General features: G+C 39.8%; 1 protein-coding gene across 1 annotated transcript; it reads right to left on the bottom strand.

Moving 5' to 3' along the window:
* Nucleotides 1-12414: 12414 nt before the first annotated feature.
* sapcd1 (suppressor APC domain containing 1) lies at nucleotides 12415-17168 on the bottom strand. The gene is made up of 4 exons (XM_026224168.1): nucleotides 16847-17168; nucleotides 16511-16660; nucleotides 14129-14271; nucleotides 12415-14017 (listed from the first exon to the last, which is right to left on the bottom strand). Exons 1-4 carry the CDS (start codon nucleotides 16931-16933, stop codon nucleotides 14011-14013), a joined length of 387 nt encoding a protein of 128 aa, XP_026079953.1. The 5' UTR covers nucleotides 16934-17168; the 3' UTR covers nucleotides 12415-14010.
* Nucleotides 17169-17853: the final 685 nt, after the last annotated feature.

Genomic DNA, 17853 nt, shown 5'->3' with positions numbered 1-17853 from the left:
TTCCTCTTCAGGAACTAAAGCTGCGTTGAACACGTTGGGCAAACGCGTTTGGCAAGACCGACTCTGAATATCGTGTGCGATCTGTACAAAAGAAAAGGTGTGACGTCAGGGACGGGGTGACGTAGCGACCAGGAAGATATAAAGACACGAGCCGCGCAGCTGGCTTCAGCTTTGCATCTTTCAGCAAGTGCTCTGTGTGTGCATGTCTAAAGTCTGTCTTGTGAGTCTTATTTACTGTGGTCTGTCTCTAAAGCAACAATATGCCGAAAAGCAAAGCTAAGACAAGACATTTGAAGGGCGATTCCGGATCGTGCTACAGATTGTGTGTTCCTCCCTGCCCTCGTTACATCACGGGTGGGGAGACAGACAGTCTATGCGTGGTTTGCCTGGGATTGAAGAACGCTGAGTTGGAGGGAGCCTTCACCAGCGATCCCCACAGTGCTGGCCCCGCTTCTGCCGAGGCAGAGTGACAGCTGCACTCTTGGGGTTTGCAGGTGGATCTGGCAGAGGGTATGGAGACTGGCCAGTTCTTATCTCCTTCTTAATCTGCCAGATCCAGCACCCAAACCCTGGGTTTGGAAGCACGCTCACCAGTTTCTTCCCCCCCCCAGGGCGACGGGTCAACACACCACCTCTCTTCTTCTGATGAGGTGGATGTGGAGACTATTAGTAGGGATTCCCCACTCCTATCGCCCCAGTATGAGGAGTTGTTGGAGGTGGTTAATCGTGCAGTAGACAATTTAAAAATCGACTGGCCTGCCGAGAAACATTCTGAGCTGCAGAAGAGCAAGTTAGATGAACGCTTTCTGTGGCCGAAGCAACCACCTTCATGCCGTAGCCTTCCTTTTTTACCCGATCTCCATGATGAAACCACAAGATCATGGAACCACCCCTATTCTAACCGCCATTTCGGCCCCGACTCACAATATTACGGCAATGTGATGAGGCTCGAAGAGCGGGGTTATAGAGTGATGCCACTGGTTGAACAGACGCTTGCGAGCTATCTGTCTCCCAGTACGGCATCATCTCTAAAGGCTCTGATGTCGCACACTAAGCCATTAAAAACAATATCTATGCTGGTGGTTAAGGGTTATGTGGCAGCAGGTCAGGCGGGGGCATGCCTTCACTCTATGGCAGTCCTCCAGACATTTCAGGCTGACCTGCTGAGAGATATTGACAAGGGAGAGGGGATCAAGTCGATGATATTGAAGAACTCCTGGATGCCCTGCTTCAGCCTTCTGAAAAGAGGTGCTTCCAGAAGTCATAGATCCTCTTCTGACTATTGTTAATTCCTCATTGTCATTAGGATATGTCCCCAAAACCTTCAAACTGGCTGTTATTAAGCCTCTCATCAAAAAAACACAACTTGACCCCAAAGAACTAGTTAATTATAGACCAATCTCGAATCTTCCATTTCTGTCCTAGATACTAGAAAATGTGGTATCCTCACAATTATATTCCTTCGTAGAGAAAAATGGTATATGTGAGGATTTCCAGTCAGGATTTAGACCATATCATAGTACTGAGACTGCTCTCCTTAGAGTTACAAATGATCTGCTCTTATCATCTGATCGTGGTTGTAACTCTCTATTAGTTTTATAGGATCTTAGTGCTGCGTTTGACACAATTGACCACAATATTCTTTTGCATAGACTTGAACACTTTGTTGGCATTAATGGAAGTGCATTCGCATGGTTTAAATCGTACTTATATGACCACCATCAGTTTGTAGCAGTGAATGAAGAGGTATCATATCGATCACAAGTGCAGTATGGAGTACATCACGCTTTATATGTTACCCTTGGGAGATATCATCAGGAAACATGGTGTTAGCTTTCACTGTTATGCTGAAGATACTCAGCTCTATTTTTCCTCGTAGCCCGGTGAAACACACCAATTTGAAAAACTAATGGAATGCATAGTCGAAATAAAAAAACTGGATGACGAATAATTTCTTACTGCTAAATTCTGAAAAAACAGAGATGTTAATTATAAGACCTAAAAACTCTAAGAACACTGTCTAAGTCTTGATGGCTGCTCTGTCAATTCTTCGTCATCAGTTAGGAACCTAGGTGTTCTATTTGATTGCAATCTTTCCTTAGAAAGTCACGTTTCTAGCATTTGTAAAACTGCATTTTTCTATCTGAAAAATATATAAACTCAGACAAGACATTTGAAACTCAGGCAATTTGATGAAATCAAAATTTAGGCTGCATTAATTAGGTAAACCGGAACTGTGAACACTTCCCATAACACCCGATGTACTTGCTATATCATTAGAAGAATGGCATCTACGCTAATATTAGTCTGTTTCTCTCTTATTTTGAGGTCACTGTAGCCACCAGATCCATTCTGTATCCAGATCAGATGGTGGATCAGCACCTAGAAAGGACCTCTACATCCCTGAAAGACAGCGGAGACCAGGACAACTAGAGCCCCAGATACAGATCCCCTGTAAAGACCTTGTCTCAGAGGACCACCAGGACAAGACCACAGGAAACAGATGATTCTTCTGCACAATCTGACTTTGCTGCAGCCTGGAATTGAAATGCTGGTTTCGTCTGGTCAGAGGAGAACTTGCCCCCCAACTGAGCCTGGTTTATCCCAAGGTTTTTTTTCTCCATTCTGTCACAGATGGAGTTTTGGTTCCTTGCCGCCGTCGCCTCTGGCTTGCTTAGTTAGGGTCATGAAATCAACTATTAATTTATTATTTATCTTAATGTCAGATTATCATGCATCTTGTGAATGACTCTTTAGTGCAGGTAGCTGTTTATATAATTTGAGTCTCAATATCAATGGTCTAATTTGAATGAAAGGCTAGAAATGCTCCTGATGAGTTGCTGAAGTTTTTATGGAAAGTGGTTATATATTTCCAACTTTCATTTTAATATTCTAATCTTTTATGCAAAGAAATAGATACAGTTTTAACATTGTAAGAGAAAAAGTCCTTTGTGCTTAGATTTAACAAGCCATATGGACCCATATATGTGCCAAATAGGGTCAAGGATTGATATAGGCTTCCTGTTTGTTTTTGTTATTGCTTACATTTTTCTTATATTCACCATCTCTCCCCCCTAAATACTCCACAAACACCCACAGCCTATGTGAACATACAAGCCCCTCTGGATAATATGTTCTGGAATGTGTTCTGTACTTGGTAAAAGGAAATGAAGGAAGTATAAACCACATCAAGCTACAAAAGCCCTCCTTCATCTCTACTTATTCTTCACGCTTTAGCTAAACTACAGGGAGGTGGTATGCATGTCCTTTTCTTGCTAATGTACCAGCAAACTCTTAACTACAGCAACTGACCAGGAATCAGTGACAAACAGAAAACCAGCAAAAGGGAAATCCAATGAACCATGAAGGCTGGAAGAACGCTCTGTCAAGGTAGAATGAGTGTGTCAACAATGCACATTCATGGCTTCCGAGTGAACAGGAGCTGGTAATTAACAGAGTTGCTGGTACCCTGACTGTAATGGTTCAGTGGTTGGCAGAGGGAAATAGGAAGTTCAATCACATTGCTAGCACAATGATAGCCTTCCTCAAGATCACAATCACAGAAACACCACCAAGCTAGTAACAAAATTAATTTATTCTATTTTTTTTTTTTTGTCAAAATTTGTAGAAGTGCATAAGTACACAAGATCTATCAGATGAAACATGAACCAAGTGTGAACAGACCTTTTGCTTCCTGATGACAAGATTTTAGTTAAAGTTCAGATTGAAGATAGCATGAAGATGTCCAAGGCTGTGTAAAAATGGAATACTTGAAGATTGATTAAATACAGCGCAGTAAAAACAATATGCTTTGTTCATCAATAACAAAAAAACTGCATACCTAAAAAGCTCCAGCTAACAGACTTTTATTAGAATGGACATTCTGACCATGCTGCGCTTTCTCAGACTTTAAATATAGTTTGTCACATAATTATCCCACAGCAACGGTTCTTAAACTGGTGGCCGTGAAGGATTTCAAGTGGTCCACTAACTTTATGAATATAGGAAGTGTTTCTGTTGTCTCACTTAACCCTTGTGCGCTCCTCATTTGGGAGTCACAACCATGGTCTTCATGGTCAAAAGTGACCAGACACCTGAAATGTAACTTTCTTTTTTCTTCGGTAAAATCAATGTAATATATTTTTATCTATAGATAATTTTTATGGTAATAATTCACATTTATGCCATAATTATTATAAATTCTTCCCACTGAAAATAGTAAAAAAAAAAATATATATCAAATTTTTTACAATTATTTTTTTTAATCAGTGCAGTATTTCTAATTAAAATATAGACTAGACCTTTAAAATCCTTTTTTTTTTTTTTTTAAAGCAGATTAGCACCTTCTGGTGAGAGCAAAGAATGATGTTACCACTAGATGCCTGCATAGGAATCTATAGAGAGGCTTTTGAATTCCCTAGTTGATTCATAACTGTTTACTTTTATTAGGTTTTGGATTTAAATGTATATTTCTATATTCCCTCAAAGACTACTTTGTGTGTGTGTGTGTGTGTGTGTGTGTGTGTTTTGGAGAATCAGTTTTTGAAGTATTATTACCACAGTCAAACCTGAATACAGCATGTTGTTATACAAAACATTAAAATTCTATAAAAATGTAACATCAATAAACAGGAATGCTTTATTAGAGCTTAATCCTTCTGGGCCTGATCTGATTTTAACCTCTTATTTCAGTTTTCTGACTTATTTTGGCTACATGGTTATACATGGCCAAACCAATGTATTTGAGTTTGTATAATAGTTTGTGTGTGTGTGTGTGTGTGTGTGTGTGTGTGTGTGTGTGTGTGAGTGAGTCTGTGGATGTGTCTGTTTTGCACTCCTGATGTTTTAGAGTGTAACCCCTTCCTTGTTGTCCACATTTTTAATAAACTGTAGTTGAATTATTGATTTTATTTTACATAGTTGCTCTTACAGGCACACCAGTTCATAGGGGTTTGTGTGTGTACAAGTGTGTGTGTCCACGCACGTGTGTTTATTTTGCACTCTAGATGTTTTAGAGTTCCACCCCTTCATTGCTGTGCAATATTTTTTGCATCGTGGGGGATTTGTTGTTTGTACACACACAATGTTTCTTCTTAAAGGGGTCATGTTTCAAGTTTCCCTTTCTCTTTGGAGCATTACAAGCTGTTTGTGAATCGATAAGATCCTTAAAGTAGCAAAGACTAAAGTCTCAAACCCAAAGAGATATTCTTTATTAAATGTAAAATGGAAGACTTATCCACGCCCTCCAAAAATGCCTTGTTTAAAGACATCCCCACATGTCTACGTCACTATGTGGGAAGATTTGCATAGTGTTTTGCAAAAATGATTTCCCAAATGTTGATGCAAAGAAAGAAGGTGTAACTTTGATTTTCTCTGTAGTATTGTTGTTGCCCCACGCTGGCATGTTGTTGAGATTCTTTGTTTCGTTGTGAAACTACATTGTTTTCTAAAAGAGGACTGTGACGTGTGGGGCGGGGCAGAGAGCCGTGGGAACAGAACGAGGCCAGTGGAGTGATTGGGAAACTCACCGGTTTCGCTCTGTTCCCACAGCTCTCGGCCCCGTCCCACTCATCACAAGGACATAACTAGAAATCAGTGGTTTAGTTGTATTTGCAGCACTGTTCCAGAAGAGTTTAATCCAAATATTTAGATTTGTGAAGCACATTTTATGGAGGACTGTTTCCTGAACCTGGGAGAGTAGCCTACAATGCCGGCTTTTCTGACTCACAGCCTGTAAGTACATTTTCATATTTAAAGAATTTGCCACTGATGATTCAAACGTGGGTTTTGAGCAGTGTTGAGTAGCACTTGTTATTTGTTGTTTCTCCGATCACAAATGCAGACATGGTTTTATGTTTATGCAGTGTGATACACAACACAACACGTAAAAAGACAGTATAAGTCATTATAGTCAATAACTATGTCCCCACTCAGTGCAACAAATGCCTTGTTTTTAATGGATTTTATTGGTTTTGATTTTTTTCGCGTAGGGACACGGCATCACAGTATGGTAAGGGGCGTAACATTTCTGTCACAGGCTTGAGGTATTCGGCCAATCACAATGCACTGGATAGCTGGCTAATCAGAGCACACTTCGCTTTTCAGAACTACAAGCTTTGTAAACTCAACACTTTTCAGAAAAGATGGGTACAGAGGAGCAACTATAATCTATAGTATGTAGACAATAATGTTTTTTTTTCAGTCACATGACCCCTTAAACTAGAAAACAGGTCCCTCATTTAGGTCTTAGCAACTAGCTAAGGTTTCCTAGCTAAAAATATGTGTATCAATTACAGAAACAAGCATTGAAATCTTATGTACTGAAAAAACAGTGTATTTATTTATTCATTTGAAGCAAACTAGCAGTCTATTTAAAATAATTCAAGTATAAAACATCAACATCAGTGACTCAAGACAGGACTGGATATTCAAAAAGACCCTATGCAATGTTTTATTCTTATCATTACATAAAAATATATATAAAAAAGTGAAAATTATTGTAAATATTGTTTTAAAGATTATATAAAGAAATTCAGTATGAAAATGTTTTTAAAAATCCTTTAATGTTGTTAAAGTCATTGCAAAAATGGCTCAGAAAAGAGAAGTTAGTTCTGAGAAGTATTCCATATTTTGTGTGATTTATGTGTCTAAAAACCTTCTGAAGGTGACTGTAGACCGTGAGCTGTATTTGATAACTACAGCATGTAGTCACATGTAATTGTGGAAAGGCAAGGAGTCATATTTAGTCTTAGATAAGCAAAATGTCTTTGTGTGTGTTTTGGTGTAAATGTATTATATGATCAGCAGATAGCTCTTATCAGCTGCTGGAAATTCATTGCGAGACCACCAGGGTATGAGCAGTAACGTGCTGTGACAGAGGCTTTATAAATACAGCCTGCAGAAAAGAGGGCACATCAGGAAGATCTCTGACGATATGCTGGTACCATTACACTAATTCAGTGGCATAATTTGTTTCTGCACCTTGGTTAAAGCCAGAAAGCATTCAATTTCCAAGACATTTAAATTATTTTAAACTTTCAGGCCAAGCTTTCTCAAGCCAACATTAACATTTGTCTTGATAAACATTACTCATTTAGTTTATGCGTGTATTCTTCATTACAAACAAATATAATTTATATATATATATATATATATATATATATATATATATATATATATATATATATATATATATATATATATATATATATATACACATCTCAATGAATTAGAATGTTGGGGAAAAGTTAATTTATTCCAAACTCAAGACAGGCAGGACTTACCAAGAGAGCCTGCAAGTCACTTACTCGTTTAACCAATGTTAAAGCCAATAGCAGAGCAGTTTTCAACAACAGGGTTTTCAAGTCTGCAGACTGTAGTGGCTCAAAGGAGAAGCCTTTGAGGGCTCTCAGGACCGTGGGCAGGTCCCAGGCAGGGGCTGTGGGGGGACCAGGGCAGATTGAGCCTCTTAGTTCCTCTCAGGAAATGGACAACTAAGTTGTTCTGGCCCACAGTCTGTCTTGCTATAGTAGCATGGGAAGCTGCTATAGCTGCCACATAGACCTTGAGCATGGAAGGGTAATGGCCCTTTGTCCAACAGCTCTTTTAGGTTGGACAATATCACCAATATGTCACATGAAACTGCACCAGGCAGAAAAGACTGACCACTTAAGTGCATTGAGGCATTTAACCATCTTGAAAAGGCGTTTTGTTTCGTGTTGTTTCCATTAACATATATTCACTTTATGTGCTGATTTCCAAAAAAATACAGAAATCTGATGCAATTGTACTTACCTGAATGGGGTCTTTTATCACAGTGATGACTCTATGTTTTAATAGCAAAAGATGTGCAAATCCAGCGTCGACTTGGGCCTTGTTTATAAAACATTCGTCACTCAAAGGACCAGAACACAAAAACGCAAATAAAGAAAATCATTCACTGCTCTTGACTGAATTACTTTGTAGTTTTAACAAGAATTTGTCACAGTTCATGAATGTACCGTCTCCTGCTCATCTCATGTTACGTCATGTTGATTGTTTCATTTGGGTGTTACCACTGATCATCTGATCAGCGGCAGCTGCAGCTCATTCAACCAGCCTACTTAATGCCCTGTCTTTCGTCTCTTGTTTGTCAGATCGTTGTTTGAGGTCCTCCGTGCTACATGCCTGTCTTCCACCAGCTCTACTTCGTTGTGTCTTGTTCCAGTTCGGTCACTCTTGGATTAACCAGTCATCGCCACAGATTACTCACCACCACAATCTCCACCAGCGCACTCAAACACCTCCTCTCCTGTCTGTGCTACCATTCAGGTCCCTGCATCACCCACCATCATCTACTTACCATTACTCAATTCAATAAATACCCATTACTCGCAACTGCTTCCTGTCCTTACTCACAGCCGTGAAAGAACAATCTGACCACCCATGGAAGCAACAAGAAACCCGTCATCAACCTTGGAGGAGTTTCTCAGCCCCAGTGCTCGGAGGATGGACTCCCAGGAGAGGAATCTTAACGACACTGGTCGCGCTGTTCAGGCAATGGTGGCGCAGGTGTCCGAGCTCACCCAGCAACTACAACTTCTACGAGTTTCCACTGCGCCGCTCACACCGCCCGTTCCTCCCACACCACTGGAGACCCCCTCCCAACCGGAACCATGCCTCCCCATTCCGGAGACCTACTCGGGTGAGCCAAACTTTTGTAGAGCTTTGTTAACCCGATGCGATATGCATTTCTCTCTTCAACCTAGAACTTTCTCCAATGAACAAGCCAAGGTGGCATTTGTACTGACCCTGCTCACTGGGAGGTCAGCATTATGGGGAACGGCGGTGTGGGAAAATCAAGATCCATGCTGCAGACACTCTCCACCAAGATGAGGCGGGTCTTTGATTGGGCCGTCACCGGGAGAGAGGCGGCTAGGATGCTAGCTGAATTGCGTCAAAGATCCGTCTCAGACTTTTCCAAAAAGATCTACGCCCTGGACCTTCCTACTTCACTCAGTGTGCTCATCGAGTTGGTGCTGAGGGTAGATGCACGTCTGACACGAGTGGATTGACGGAACCTACCCAGTTCCACACCTAAGACCCAGACGGACGTGCGAGTCAGCGGCGGGGAGACGGACAGCCCCTCCTACGATCACGAGCCCATGCAGGTAGGGCGAGCTCGGCTTTCCCGGGAGGAGAAGGAGAGGCAGAGGTCCCTGGGCCTGTGCCTCTACTGCGGGGGGACCGGCCATCAAGCCTACATCTGTACGGAAAAAGGCCAAGCCCGGTAGTAAGTATGAGGCTACTATCGGGTGGGATCTCCGCCGAGAAGACCTCATCATCATCTACGCTCCTCCCAGTAAGACTAAGATGGTCAGCATAGATTCACGACTGTCGAGCACTTCTGGACTCCGGGGCTGAAGGTAATTTCGTGGACAATACACTAGCATGGAGACTTCACATTCCCCTCAGAACCCTCATGCACCACATCACGGTTCACTACTGGTCATATCTCACATCACTGAAGACATCACCCTCATCACATCAGGCAACCACTCAGAAACCACCTCCTTCTACATCCTTTACTCTCCTCTTGCATCCATAATCCAAGGTCACCCCTGGATCCTCTTGCACAACCCCAAAATAGACTGGCAATTAAATTCCATCCTGGCATGGAGTAACAAATGTCATGAGTCTTGCCTAGTGTCTGTTTGTCCATCTGTTTCTATGTCTTTGTTTCAGGAGGAGGCAGTGGATTTTGTCTAACGTGCCCGCGGAGTACCTCCACCTGAAGGAAGTGTTCAGTAAGTCTCGTGCTGCTTCTCTCCCTCCGCATCGTCCCTATGACTGTGCCATAGATTTACTGTCAGGTAAGTCTCCGCCTAAAGGCAAATTATATTCACTTTCTGTTCCAGAAAGGGAGGTTATGGAGAAATATATTTCTGATTCTCTAGCTTCGAAGTTCATCCACCCTTCCTCTTCTCCAACGGGGGTGGGGTTCTTTTTTGTGGGGAAGAAAGATGGATCACTGCGACCTTGTATTGATTACAGGGGACTGAACAACATCACGGTAAAGAATACTTACCCTTTCCCGTTGATGTCTTCAGCCTTCGAGAGGTTGCAGGGAGCATTGATTTTCACGAAATTGGCCTTACGTAATGCTTATCATTTGGTCCGCATCAGGGAGGGGGATGAATGGAAGACCACTTTTAACACCCCCAGGGGGCACTTTGAATACTTGGTCATGCCCTTTGGGCTCTCCAACTCCCCTGCGGTCTTCCAGGCATTCGTCAACGATGTGCTACGAGATATGATTGATCAATTCATATATGTCTACCTGGACGTCATATTGATTTTTTCCTCTTCTCTCCAGGAACACATGCAGCACGTTCGATGAGTGCTTCAGAGATTGCTAGAGAATGAGCTTTTTGTCAAGTCGGAGAAATGCGAGTTTCATGCACAGTCTGTTCTGTTTCTTGGATATATCGTGTCGACTGATGAAATATGCATGGATGCCGAGCAGGTTAAGGCTGTGGTAGAGTGGCCAAGTCCAGATTCCCGCAAGGCCCTACAAAGGTTTCTGGGGTTCGCCAACTTCTACCAGTGTATTATTCGCAACTTCAGCCAACTAGCCGCACCTCTGACTGCCTTGACCTCCCCCAAAACTACGTTTAGGTGGTCAGACACAGCCGAGGCTGTGTTGCCAAACTGAAGAGCTGCTTCGTTTCAGCCCCTATCCTGATCACCCTTGATCCACCACCATCTGCAGCAATGCACTCAAACACCTCCTCACCTGTCTGTGCTGCCATTGAGGTCCTGCATCACCCACCATCATCTACTTACCATTACTCAGTTCAATAAATACCCATTACTTGCAACTGCTTCCGGTCCTTACTCACAGACGTGATAGAATTATTCCACAGTCAGACAAACCAAAATTTATTCAGACACTTTAACCTGTCCAAGTGTTTTCTTTTTCTTTAATTGCTAACGCAACCTTTTTACACCACAGACTGAACAAAATTATTGATAATTGTGTAAAAATGGTCATATTCACAGGTGTCTGAAGTTTTGGTTGATTGTAATCCATTACACACTGTTATAACAAAGTTATCTGACATTATCAAGATTAATTTGTTAACTCTTCATATCATATTTTGTTACCATTATCTAAAGTATAGCTAATAAACTGTGATAATGTGAGAAATGTTTTGTTTTGACTGTATATTTAATTTTTACAGTGAAGACTATGCAGGGCTATTTTACATTTGGCTTCTGTACCTGAACACCTACAAACTTGAAAAACTTAAACATATGCAAAAATAGCACAAATAAACAAATAGAACGAACATACAAATTAAACAAATTAAAAGTTTCAAACAGGGCCCACTGGTACAACCTGCACTGGGGCCCCTCAAACCCCAACTACGGCCCTGATACGAAATCAACATTATTCTTCAAAAATATAGATCTAACCCTATCTCTACCCCAAACATAATCCTACCCATAATTTAGCCCTAAAATCAGAAGGAAATGATGGAGGATGTAGAAGCACTAAAATGGACATTTCCTGTAAACTCAATATGTCAGTTCTGATTGGTTGATTGGAATGTTGTTCCAGAATCAATATGGATATTGATCCAGTAACATGCTGCACGTGAAATCACGTTCACCTTTCAGTAGAACACAGCTGCTAGTACGTTAATTTGTTTCTATATTATTCTGCTGCTCTCTGCTGGATGGTCTGTGGTCTAGATTGATGCAATTCCATTTTTGGTTTTCAATAAAATGTAAAGGTGGGTTGATTTAGTAATAATAATAATAATAATGATAATAATATGAAAACTGATGTTATTTCTTTAAAATATTTAGTAATAAGAATAATTTCAAAAGCACAAATTCAAAAAGTGTCACTAATATAAAAAAAACTGTAATCTAAAACAGATAAATGTTCATTTATAGATTTAATTATACAGATTATTTTGCTTACTGTATGTTATGTTGGTATACACAGTTGGTGAAAACTGTGAAAAGAGTTTTCGTTGGTTTAAAAGTGGGTTTAGAATGGGCTTGTGGTTTTAGAATTACCTACAAATGCATTCCCACTGAAACAGCATTACATTTGAAATGACACATTACAGTAATAAAATGCATTTTAACTATTAAAGCCTGTTTTTAAATGTTACATTTGTTATGTGCATAGATCAACATATCATCATCGATTTCTGTAGCTTTTGAATTAATAGTATGTTTCAAATACACTGTCACTGATTTCAGTCTGGATTTAAATATTCAAATAAATGAATATGAAATCTCTTATTTTGTTCAATTATTTATATATACAACTGTCTTTAATTTCACTTTTGTTCTTTATTTCATCTATATCATATTTCTGTTAGGGTGAGGCAGATAGAAAAAATATGGACCCAGATTGAGCTCTTTGCAGTTTAATAACAAAAACAACAAAAATCAAGAAGAAACATATCTGCTTAACAATGGGTAAAACAAGAAGTGAGGACACTAAAGGGCATATATATACACAGGATAACGAGGAACTCAACAAGAAACAGGTGTACAACAATCAGTAACTATGGATACTAGTGAACAGAACATGAAAGGGATAGGAAACACATTAAAACAAGGAAAACAAACTAAAATGTTGTCTTTGGAAGCTAGCCGAACAAAATGGTCACAAGAGAAGGAGTATGGCCACCGGAGGAAACCAGTGGAGGGGGAATGCTTGGGAACAGTTATGGACTAGCAAGTAAATCAATCCTGACAGGGCGGCAAAGGCAAACACACCTCAGAGATGGGAGCATGAGTGGGACTCCACTCCAGGAAGTCTTACTTAATATTTTCTCCAGGATGGACACAGTTCAAAATAAATAGGGCTACATGCTCTAGCTCTGGGACAACCTTTTCCATCAGTGGAGGATCCATAAAGGGCGTAGGCTCTGGCTATTGCAAAATCACTTGTATTAGTTTAGATTTAATAAAGTCATGATCTTCAGTCTGAACTGAAGAGAAATTTTATTGTTAGCAGTGTTTTGTGAAAATATTAAATGAGGGAGTGAATGTTAATATCGCTTGTCATTATATTCTGTATTTGGAAAATATAAACTTTTTTTTTTTTCAACCAAGTACACTGAATTTTTCACAATCAGAGTAAGTTTCAGGTTTGTTTTCATGGACTGTTAGTTTGTATTCCTTATTTTAATGAGACATTCACATTCCAGGACCAGTCCATCCAGAGGGCGTACTAGCACAAACACTTATGAATTCAGAACAGCTTCACGTATGTACAGACAATGCCAGACAAAGACTAAATGAATGGCATAAAAGATGAGGAACTCAACAAAAAACAGGTGCACAACATAATCAATAACAACTGTAACAGTTGAAAACAAAGTAGTGTTCGGAACACTAGAAACAGAAAGAAAACACATGAAAACAAGGAATACAAACTAATAGTACACAAAAAACGAAACCGAAACTAAATCTGATTGTGACATTTTCAGTGCAGCTGGCTAAAGTTTTTCAAATTACTTTATATTTTTCAACTTCATAAAAATATAATGACAAGCAATATAAACATTTACCCCCTTTATGTTTATATGTAAATCAAAACTAATACAAGTGATTTTGCAATACTAATTTTAGCCATACTATAGAATCTTCATTGTTCAATTATACTTAAATTATACTTCAAAACCTGTTTTGTATAAATGTAGGTATCTGAATTGCTACTAACAAGTCAGATAAACAAATATTTTATGAAAACTCTTTCAGTTAAATAATGGAAAACAGGGTGGAACGGGTGCATACCAGAGCCTATATTAATTTTAACATTCAGTCTTTTCAAAGCATTTTTAACCCTTTACAGTTCACTGCGTGATTTGAATGAAACCCTTTTGTAATTAAAGTTGAAAATGTGTGGATGTCATCAATCAGGTGTGCTGTAAGACACCAGCTGCTGAAGAAGTTGTGCCTTCTCAAACTCCAACATGGAAATCTGTTGATTCTGCTGATTCACTTCCTGTATATGAGATCCACACAGTGCTTGTTATGTTGATAATGAATAGGACTGCACGACAGAAACAAAAACAATAAGAATACTATTATTATTAATACTATTACTGATCATCACCTTGACCAATGTGGCAAGTCCCAGTCCGATCCTCCACTCTCCTCTGGGGCCAGATTGTTCCAGACACAGGTGTCACTCATCAGATTACCCAGACTGCCATTCACACGCTGCATACAAGACCGCAGAGCGCACGACCACCTGCCCTGTAACGTACAGGTACTTTACAAATTTCTTAGGACAAAAATGTAAAATAAATTAGTTAAGTACAGATAGGAAAGCCAGTGTTTCACCAGCTGTAACAATGAGACACATGTAAATAATAGTACAACATATTCAACAAACTGTACCAAACTGTACCTTTGAAAAGTCTGTATAAGTACACCAAGTTTACTTAATCCTCCTCTTGTATTTCCAACTTTTCTGCGGTCTTTAGCTACAGTATAACCTTAATCAAACACACATGACCAAACTAACCAATGACTTCAGGATCAAAAGGGATAGTTCACTCAAAAATGAAAAGTCTGTCGTTAACTAATCACCCTGTCATTCCAAACCTAAGACCTTTGTTTAACTTCATAACATAAATCCAAGAGCTTTCTGAGCCTGCGTAGACAGCGACGCAACTGAAACGTTCAAGGCCTAGAAAGGTAGTAAGGACATCATTAAAATAGTCCATGTGATATCAGAGGTTCAACTGTAATGTTATGAAGCTATGAGAATTCCAGGACGCATGCGTGTGGTGTCGCGGATGCAGAACCCAGTGTTCTGACGTAGAACCAGGATGTGCTGTGCCTTGTTTCCAATCAGAAGAAAGCACACGCATGCATTGTGGTACTGTTGTGAACACTCTGCGGAGAGTGACACGGAAGAGAAGAAATCCTTAGTCGTTATTTTGGTTTTCTTTTTGCACTATATTATCAATGTCCTTACTACGTTTCTGGGCCTTCAGTTCTGTTGCTGTCTATGCAGTGTCAGAAAGCTTTCTGATTTCATCAACAATATCTTCATTTGTGTACCAAAGATGAACTTACAGAAGGTCTCATGAGGGTGAGTAATGAATGACAGAATTTAAATTTTTTGGTTATCTATACTTTTTAGGTTTGGCATTTAAAGCTGCGGTAGGTAACTTTTGACGCTCTAGCGGTTAATAAACAGAACTGCTTGCGTCTTGCGGAAGAACATCGTAGCCGGAACTACTTCTCTCTGTTTATGTCTATGAAGAATCACAAAGGTACTGGGTTACTCCGCCGCGGTACCCCCGAAGCAATCTAAAATAGTCCGAATATAAACACTTATTATAGCTGCACCCTAGTGATTCAGGACAAGCTAAAGACACGGTTTGGAAAATGGATTCATGGTGTACTCGCTTATTATATACATTTTTCTACATTTTGAACACAAACAAAGTTACGGACCGCAGCTCTGATTGGTTGTTTCTTACCGGGAGCAGATGACTTTCTGCAAATGGCAATAGGACACTGGGAGGAGCCAGAGGAGCTTGATTTTTTCACAGATTATCTGTCTCATATTCTACTGTCAGGACATAATGACAGGTTTAATAAATATGTAAAAAATATATATTTACAAAAGTTACCTACTGCAGCTTTAACTGGATAGTTGGCCCAAAAACAAAAATTGTGTTATCATTTTGGCTACTCAAGTTACCCTCAAGTTCCAAGTTTCTTTCTTCTGGTGAACGTAAAGAAGATATTTTGAAGAATGCAGTTAGGCACCGACTTATTTTTTTATTTTTTTCATATTATGGAAGTCAATAGGGACCAGCAACTGGTTGGTGACCAACATTCTTCAAATTAACTTCTTTTGTGTTCAGCAGAGTAAGACATTTATACAGGTTTGGAACAACTTGATGGTAAGTACATGAATTTGACCATTTTTGGCTCATATATAACTTGGTTTCACTTCCATTCAACAAGGAAGAATTTCAGAAATAGTTTTGATACCTGTGCTACCAATTTAGGATGCTCTTCTGACAAACAGATGAAGGATCAGCCCTCTCTAGTCGATGTCATAATGGCACCATTCTTTTGGCATTTTTCTTAATTGATAACCGATATTAGAATAAATTGCACAAACGCACACACACACAAAAAAAACTATACTTATTTCATAGTACATATCAGTTACACTGGTTATATTTTTTTGGGGAGAGATCTGGCTCACCTGTTTTAACATTGATTGTAGGCTGGTGGTTTTAATTTCTGGTTTAGGCTTCTACAGCAATGCAAATTTTGTATGTGTACCTTATTTAACAACCCTGATTTAGATCATCAGCTCATTGAAAGATGAAATGTTTTGAATTAAGTTCAAATGTGCAATTATTGAATTAAAGTCTGCAGGAACAGGCCTCCTTATACTTCATTTGTGTGCTCTTGCTTTTATGTGACAGCAGCATTACTCAATGTGATCTGTGAAGGTACGTACCTCTCCATCCATGCCTCCTGTGCTCAAGCTAACCTGCCTTTGTAAATTCAGCTTCAGGCGCTTCTGGTACCACAGCTGTGTTTGTTCCACAACCTGCAGTCCAGCCCACAGGACGTCTTTCTGTCTTTCCAGATCTCTACGTCTCTTTAACTAAAAGAAACATTATCATAAACACTGAAACCCCATGTTACATAATAACTTTAAGTGTTTTGGCACTTAATATAGTGAAAGACAGATTAATCAGCTGATATTTGTCCATTTTGGATTTTTCAAATTGCCTCATCCCATGTGAGGAACATTCTCCTCCAAAATGACCCCCAGTACGCGATCTCTTACCCAGTGGAAGCAGTGCAGTGCATCAGGGCTGTAGAGGCTGTTCTGGAGAGGAATGATGAGGACGGTGTAATAGCCATCACATGCCATGTGTTCAAACGCTGGCACCAAACTCAGGACATAACACAAAATGAATAATCAGGATTCAGGACAGAGAAAGCACGAAACAAAGAAATATGAAGCCTTGTCAGAATGAGCAAGAGAGGGAGGGACGGAGGGACGGACGGACGGAAGGAATGTAAATACTGTAGACACTCGGGAAAATGCGTATAAAAGCTGATGATGAACAGCATGTGTAGTTATGATGGCTGCATTACTTTCACTGCAAAACCAGAACTAGAAACATAAACCTAAACATGATAACAGAGATAAGATTTTGTGATTGTGAGACATCATTCCCCTCAGCGAGCTGTCAATAAAAACCCCTGGGATGTCAGTTGAAACTGGAAACACCTGATTTCGTCTCTGCCATCATTCTGAGCTTTCTGTTCCAACATGTTAGGGAATGTGACTGAACCCGGGCTGATATAATAACAGGAGTGCTAACACAACTACCGTATTTGAGATAATGCAGTTCATTTTACAATGGTTGCATATGACTTGATACTGATTCGATATTTAAAAATATACTATATTATTATAGGAGCATTACTCCTCAAGCAGCTTTAAAAGTCAACATGAAACGGACCTCTTTTTAAGTCTTAAGGCACATTTTAGGCGGCTGTGTGCAGTTCTCTTCACATAGCAGGGCTTTGCTGAAAGTATGGTTGTGAGTTTGGGTATAGAATGCAGCTGTCAGTTCTGTAAAAAAGTGCAACCGTACTGATGATTCAAATACAAGACCGACAACTGTATTCTGATGTTGTGTGAACATGGCATTAGGTGTCTTTAACTATATTGTACTTAAATAAAGAACCGAAAACTTTGTGTATATTATGGCTTTTTTTCTTTGTACTTCTGTTCAACCCTGTTATGTTGTTACATCCCCCCAGGCTGTGCCCAAAAAACCC

The sequence above is a fragment of the Carassius auratus genome, chromosome 4, assembly GCF_003368295.1.
Source record: "Carassius auratus strain Wakin chromosome 4, ASM336829v1, whole genome shotgun sequence".
NCBI lineage: Eukaryota > Metazoa > Chordata > Actinopteri > Cypriniformes > Cyprinidae > Carassius > Carassius auratus.
The sequence above is the reverse complement of the archived record's forward strand: the minus strand, read 5'-3'. Positions and strand labels throughout refer to the sequence as shown.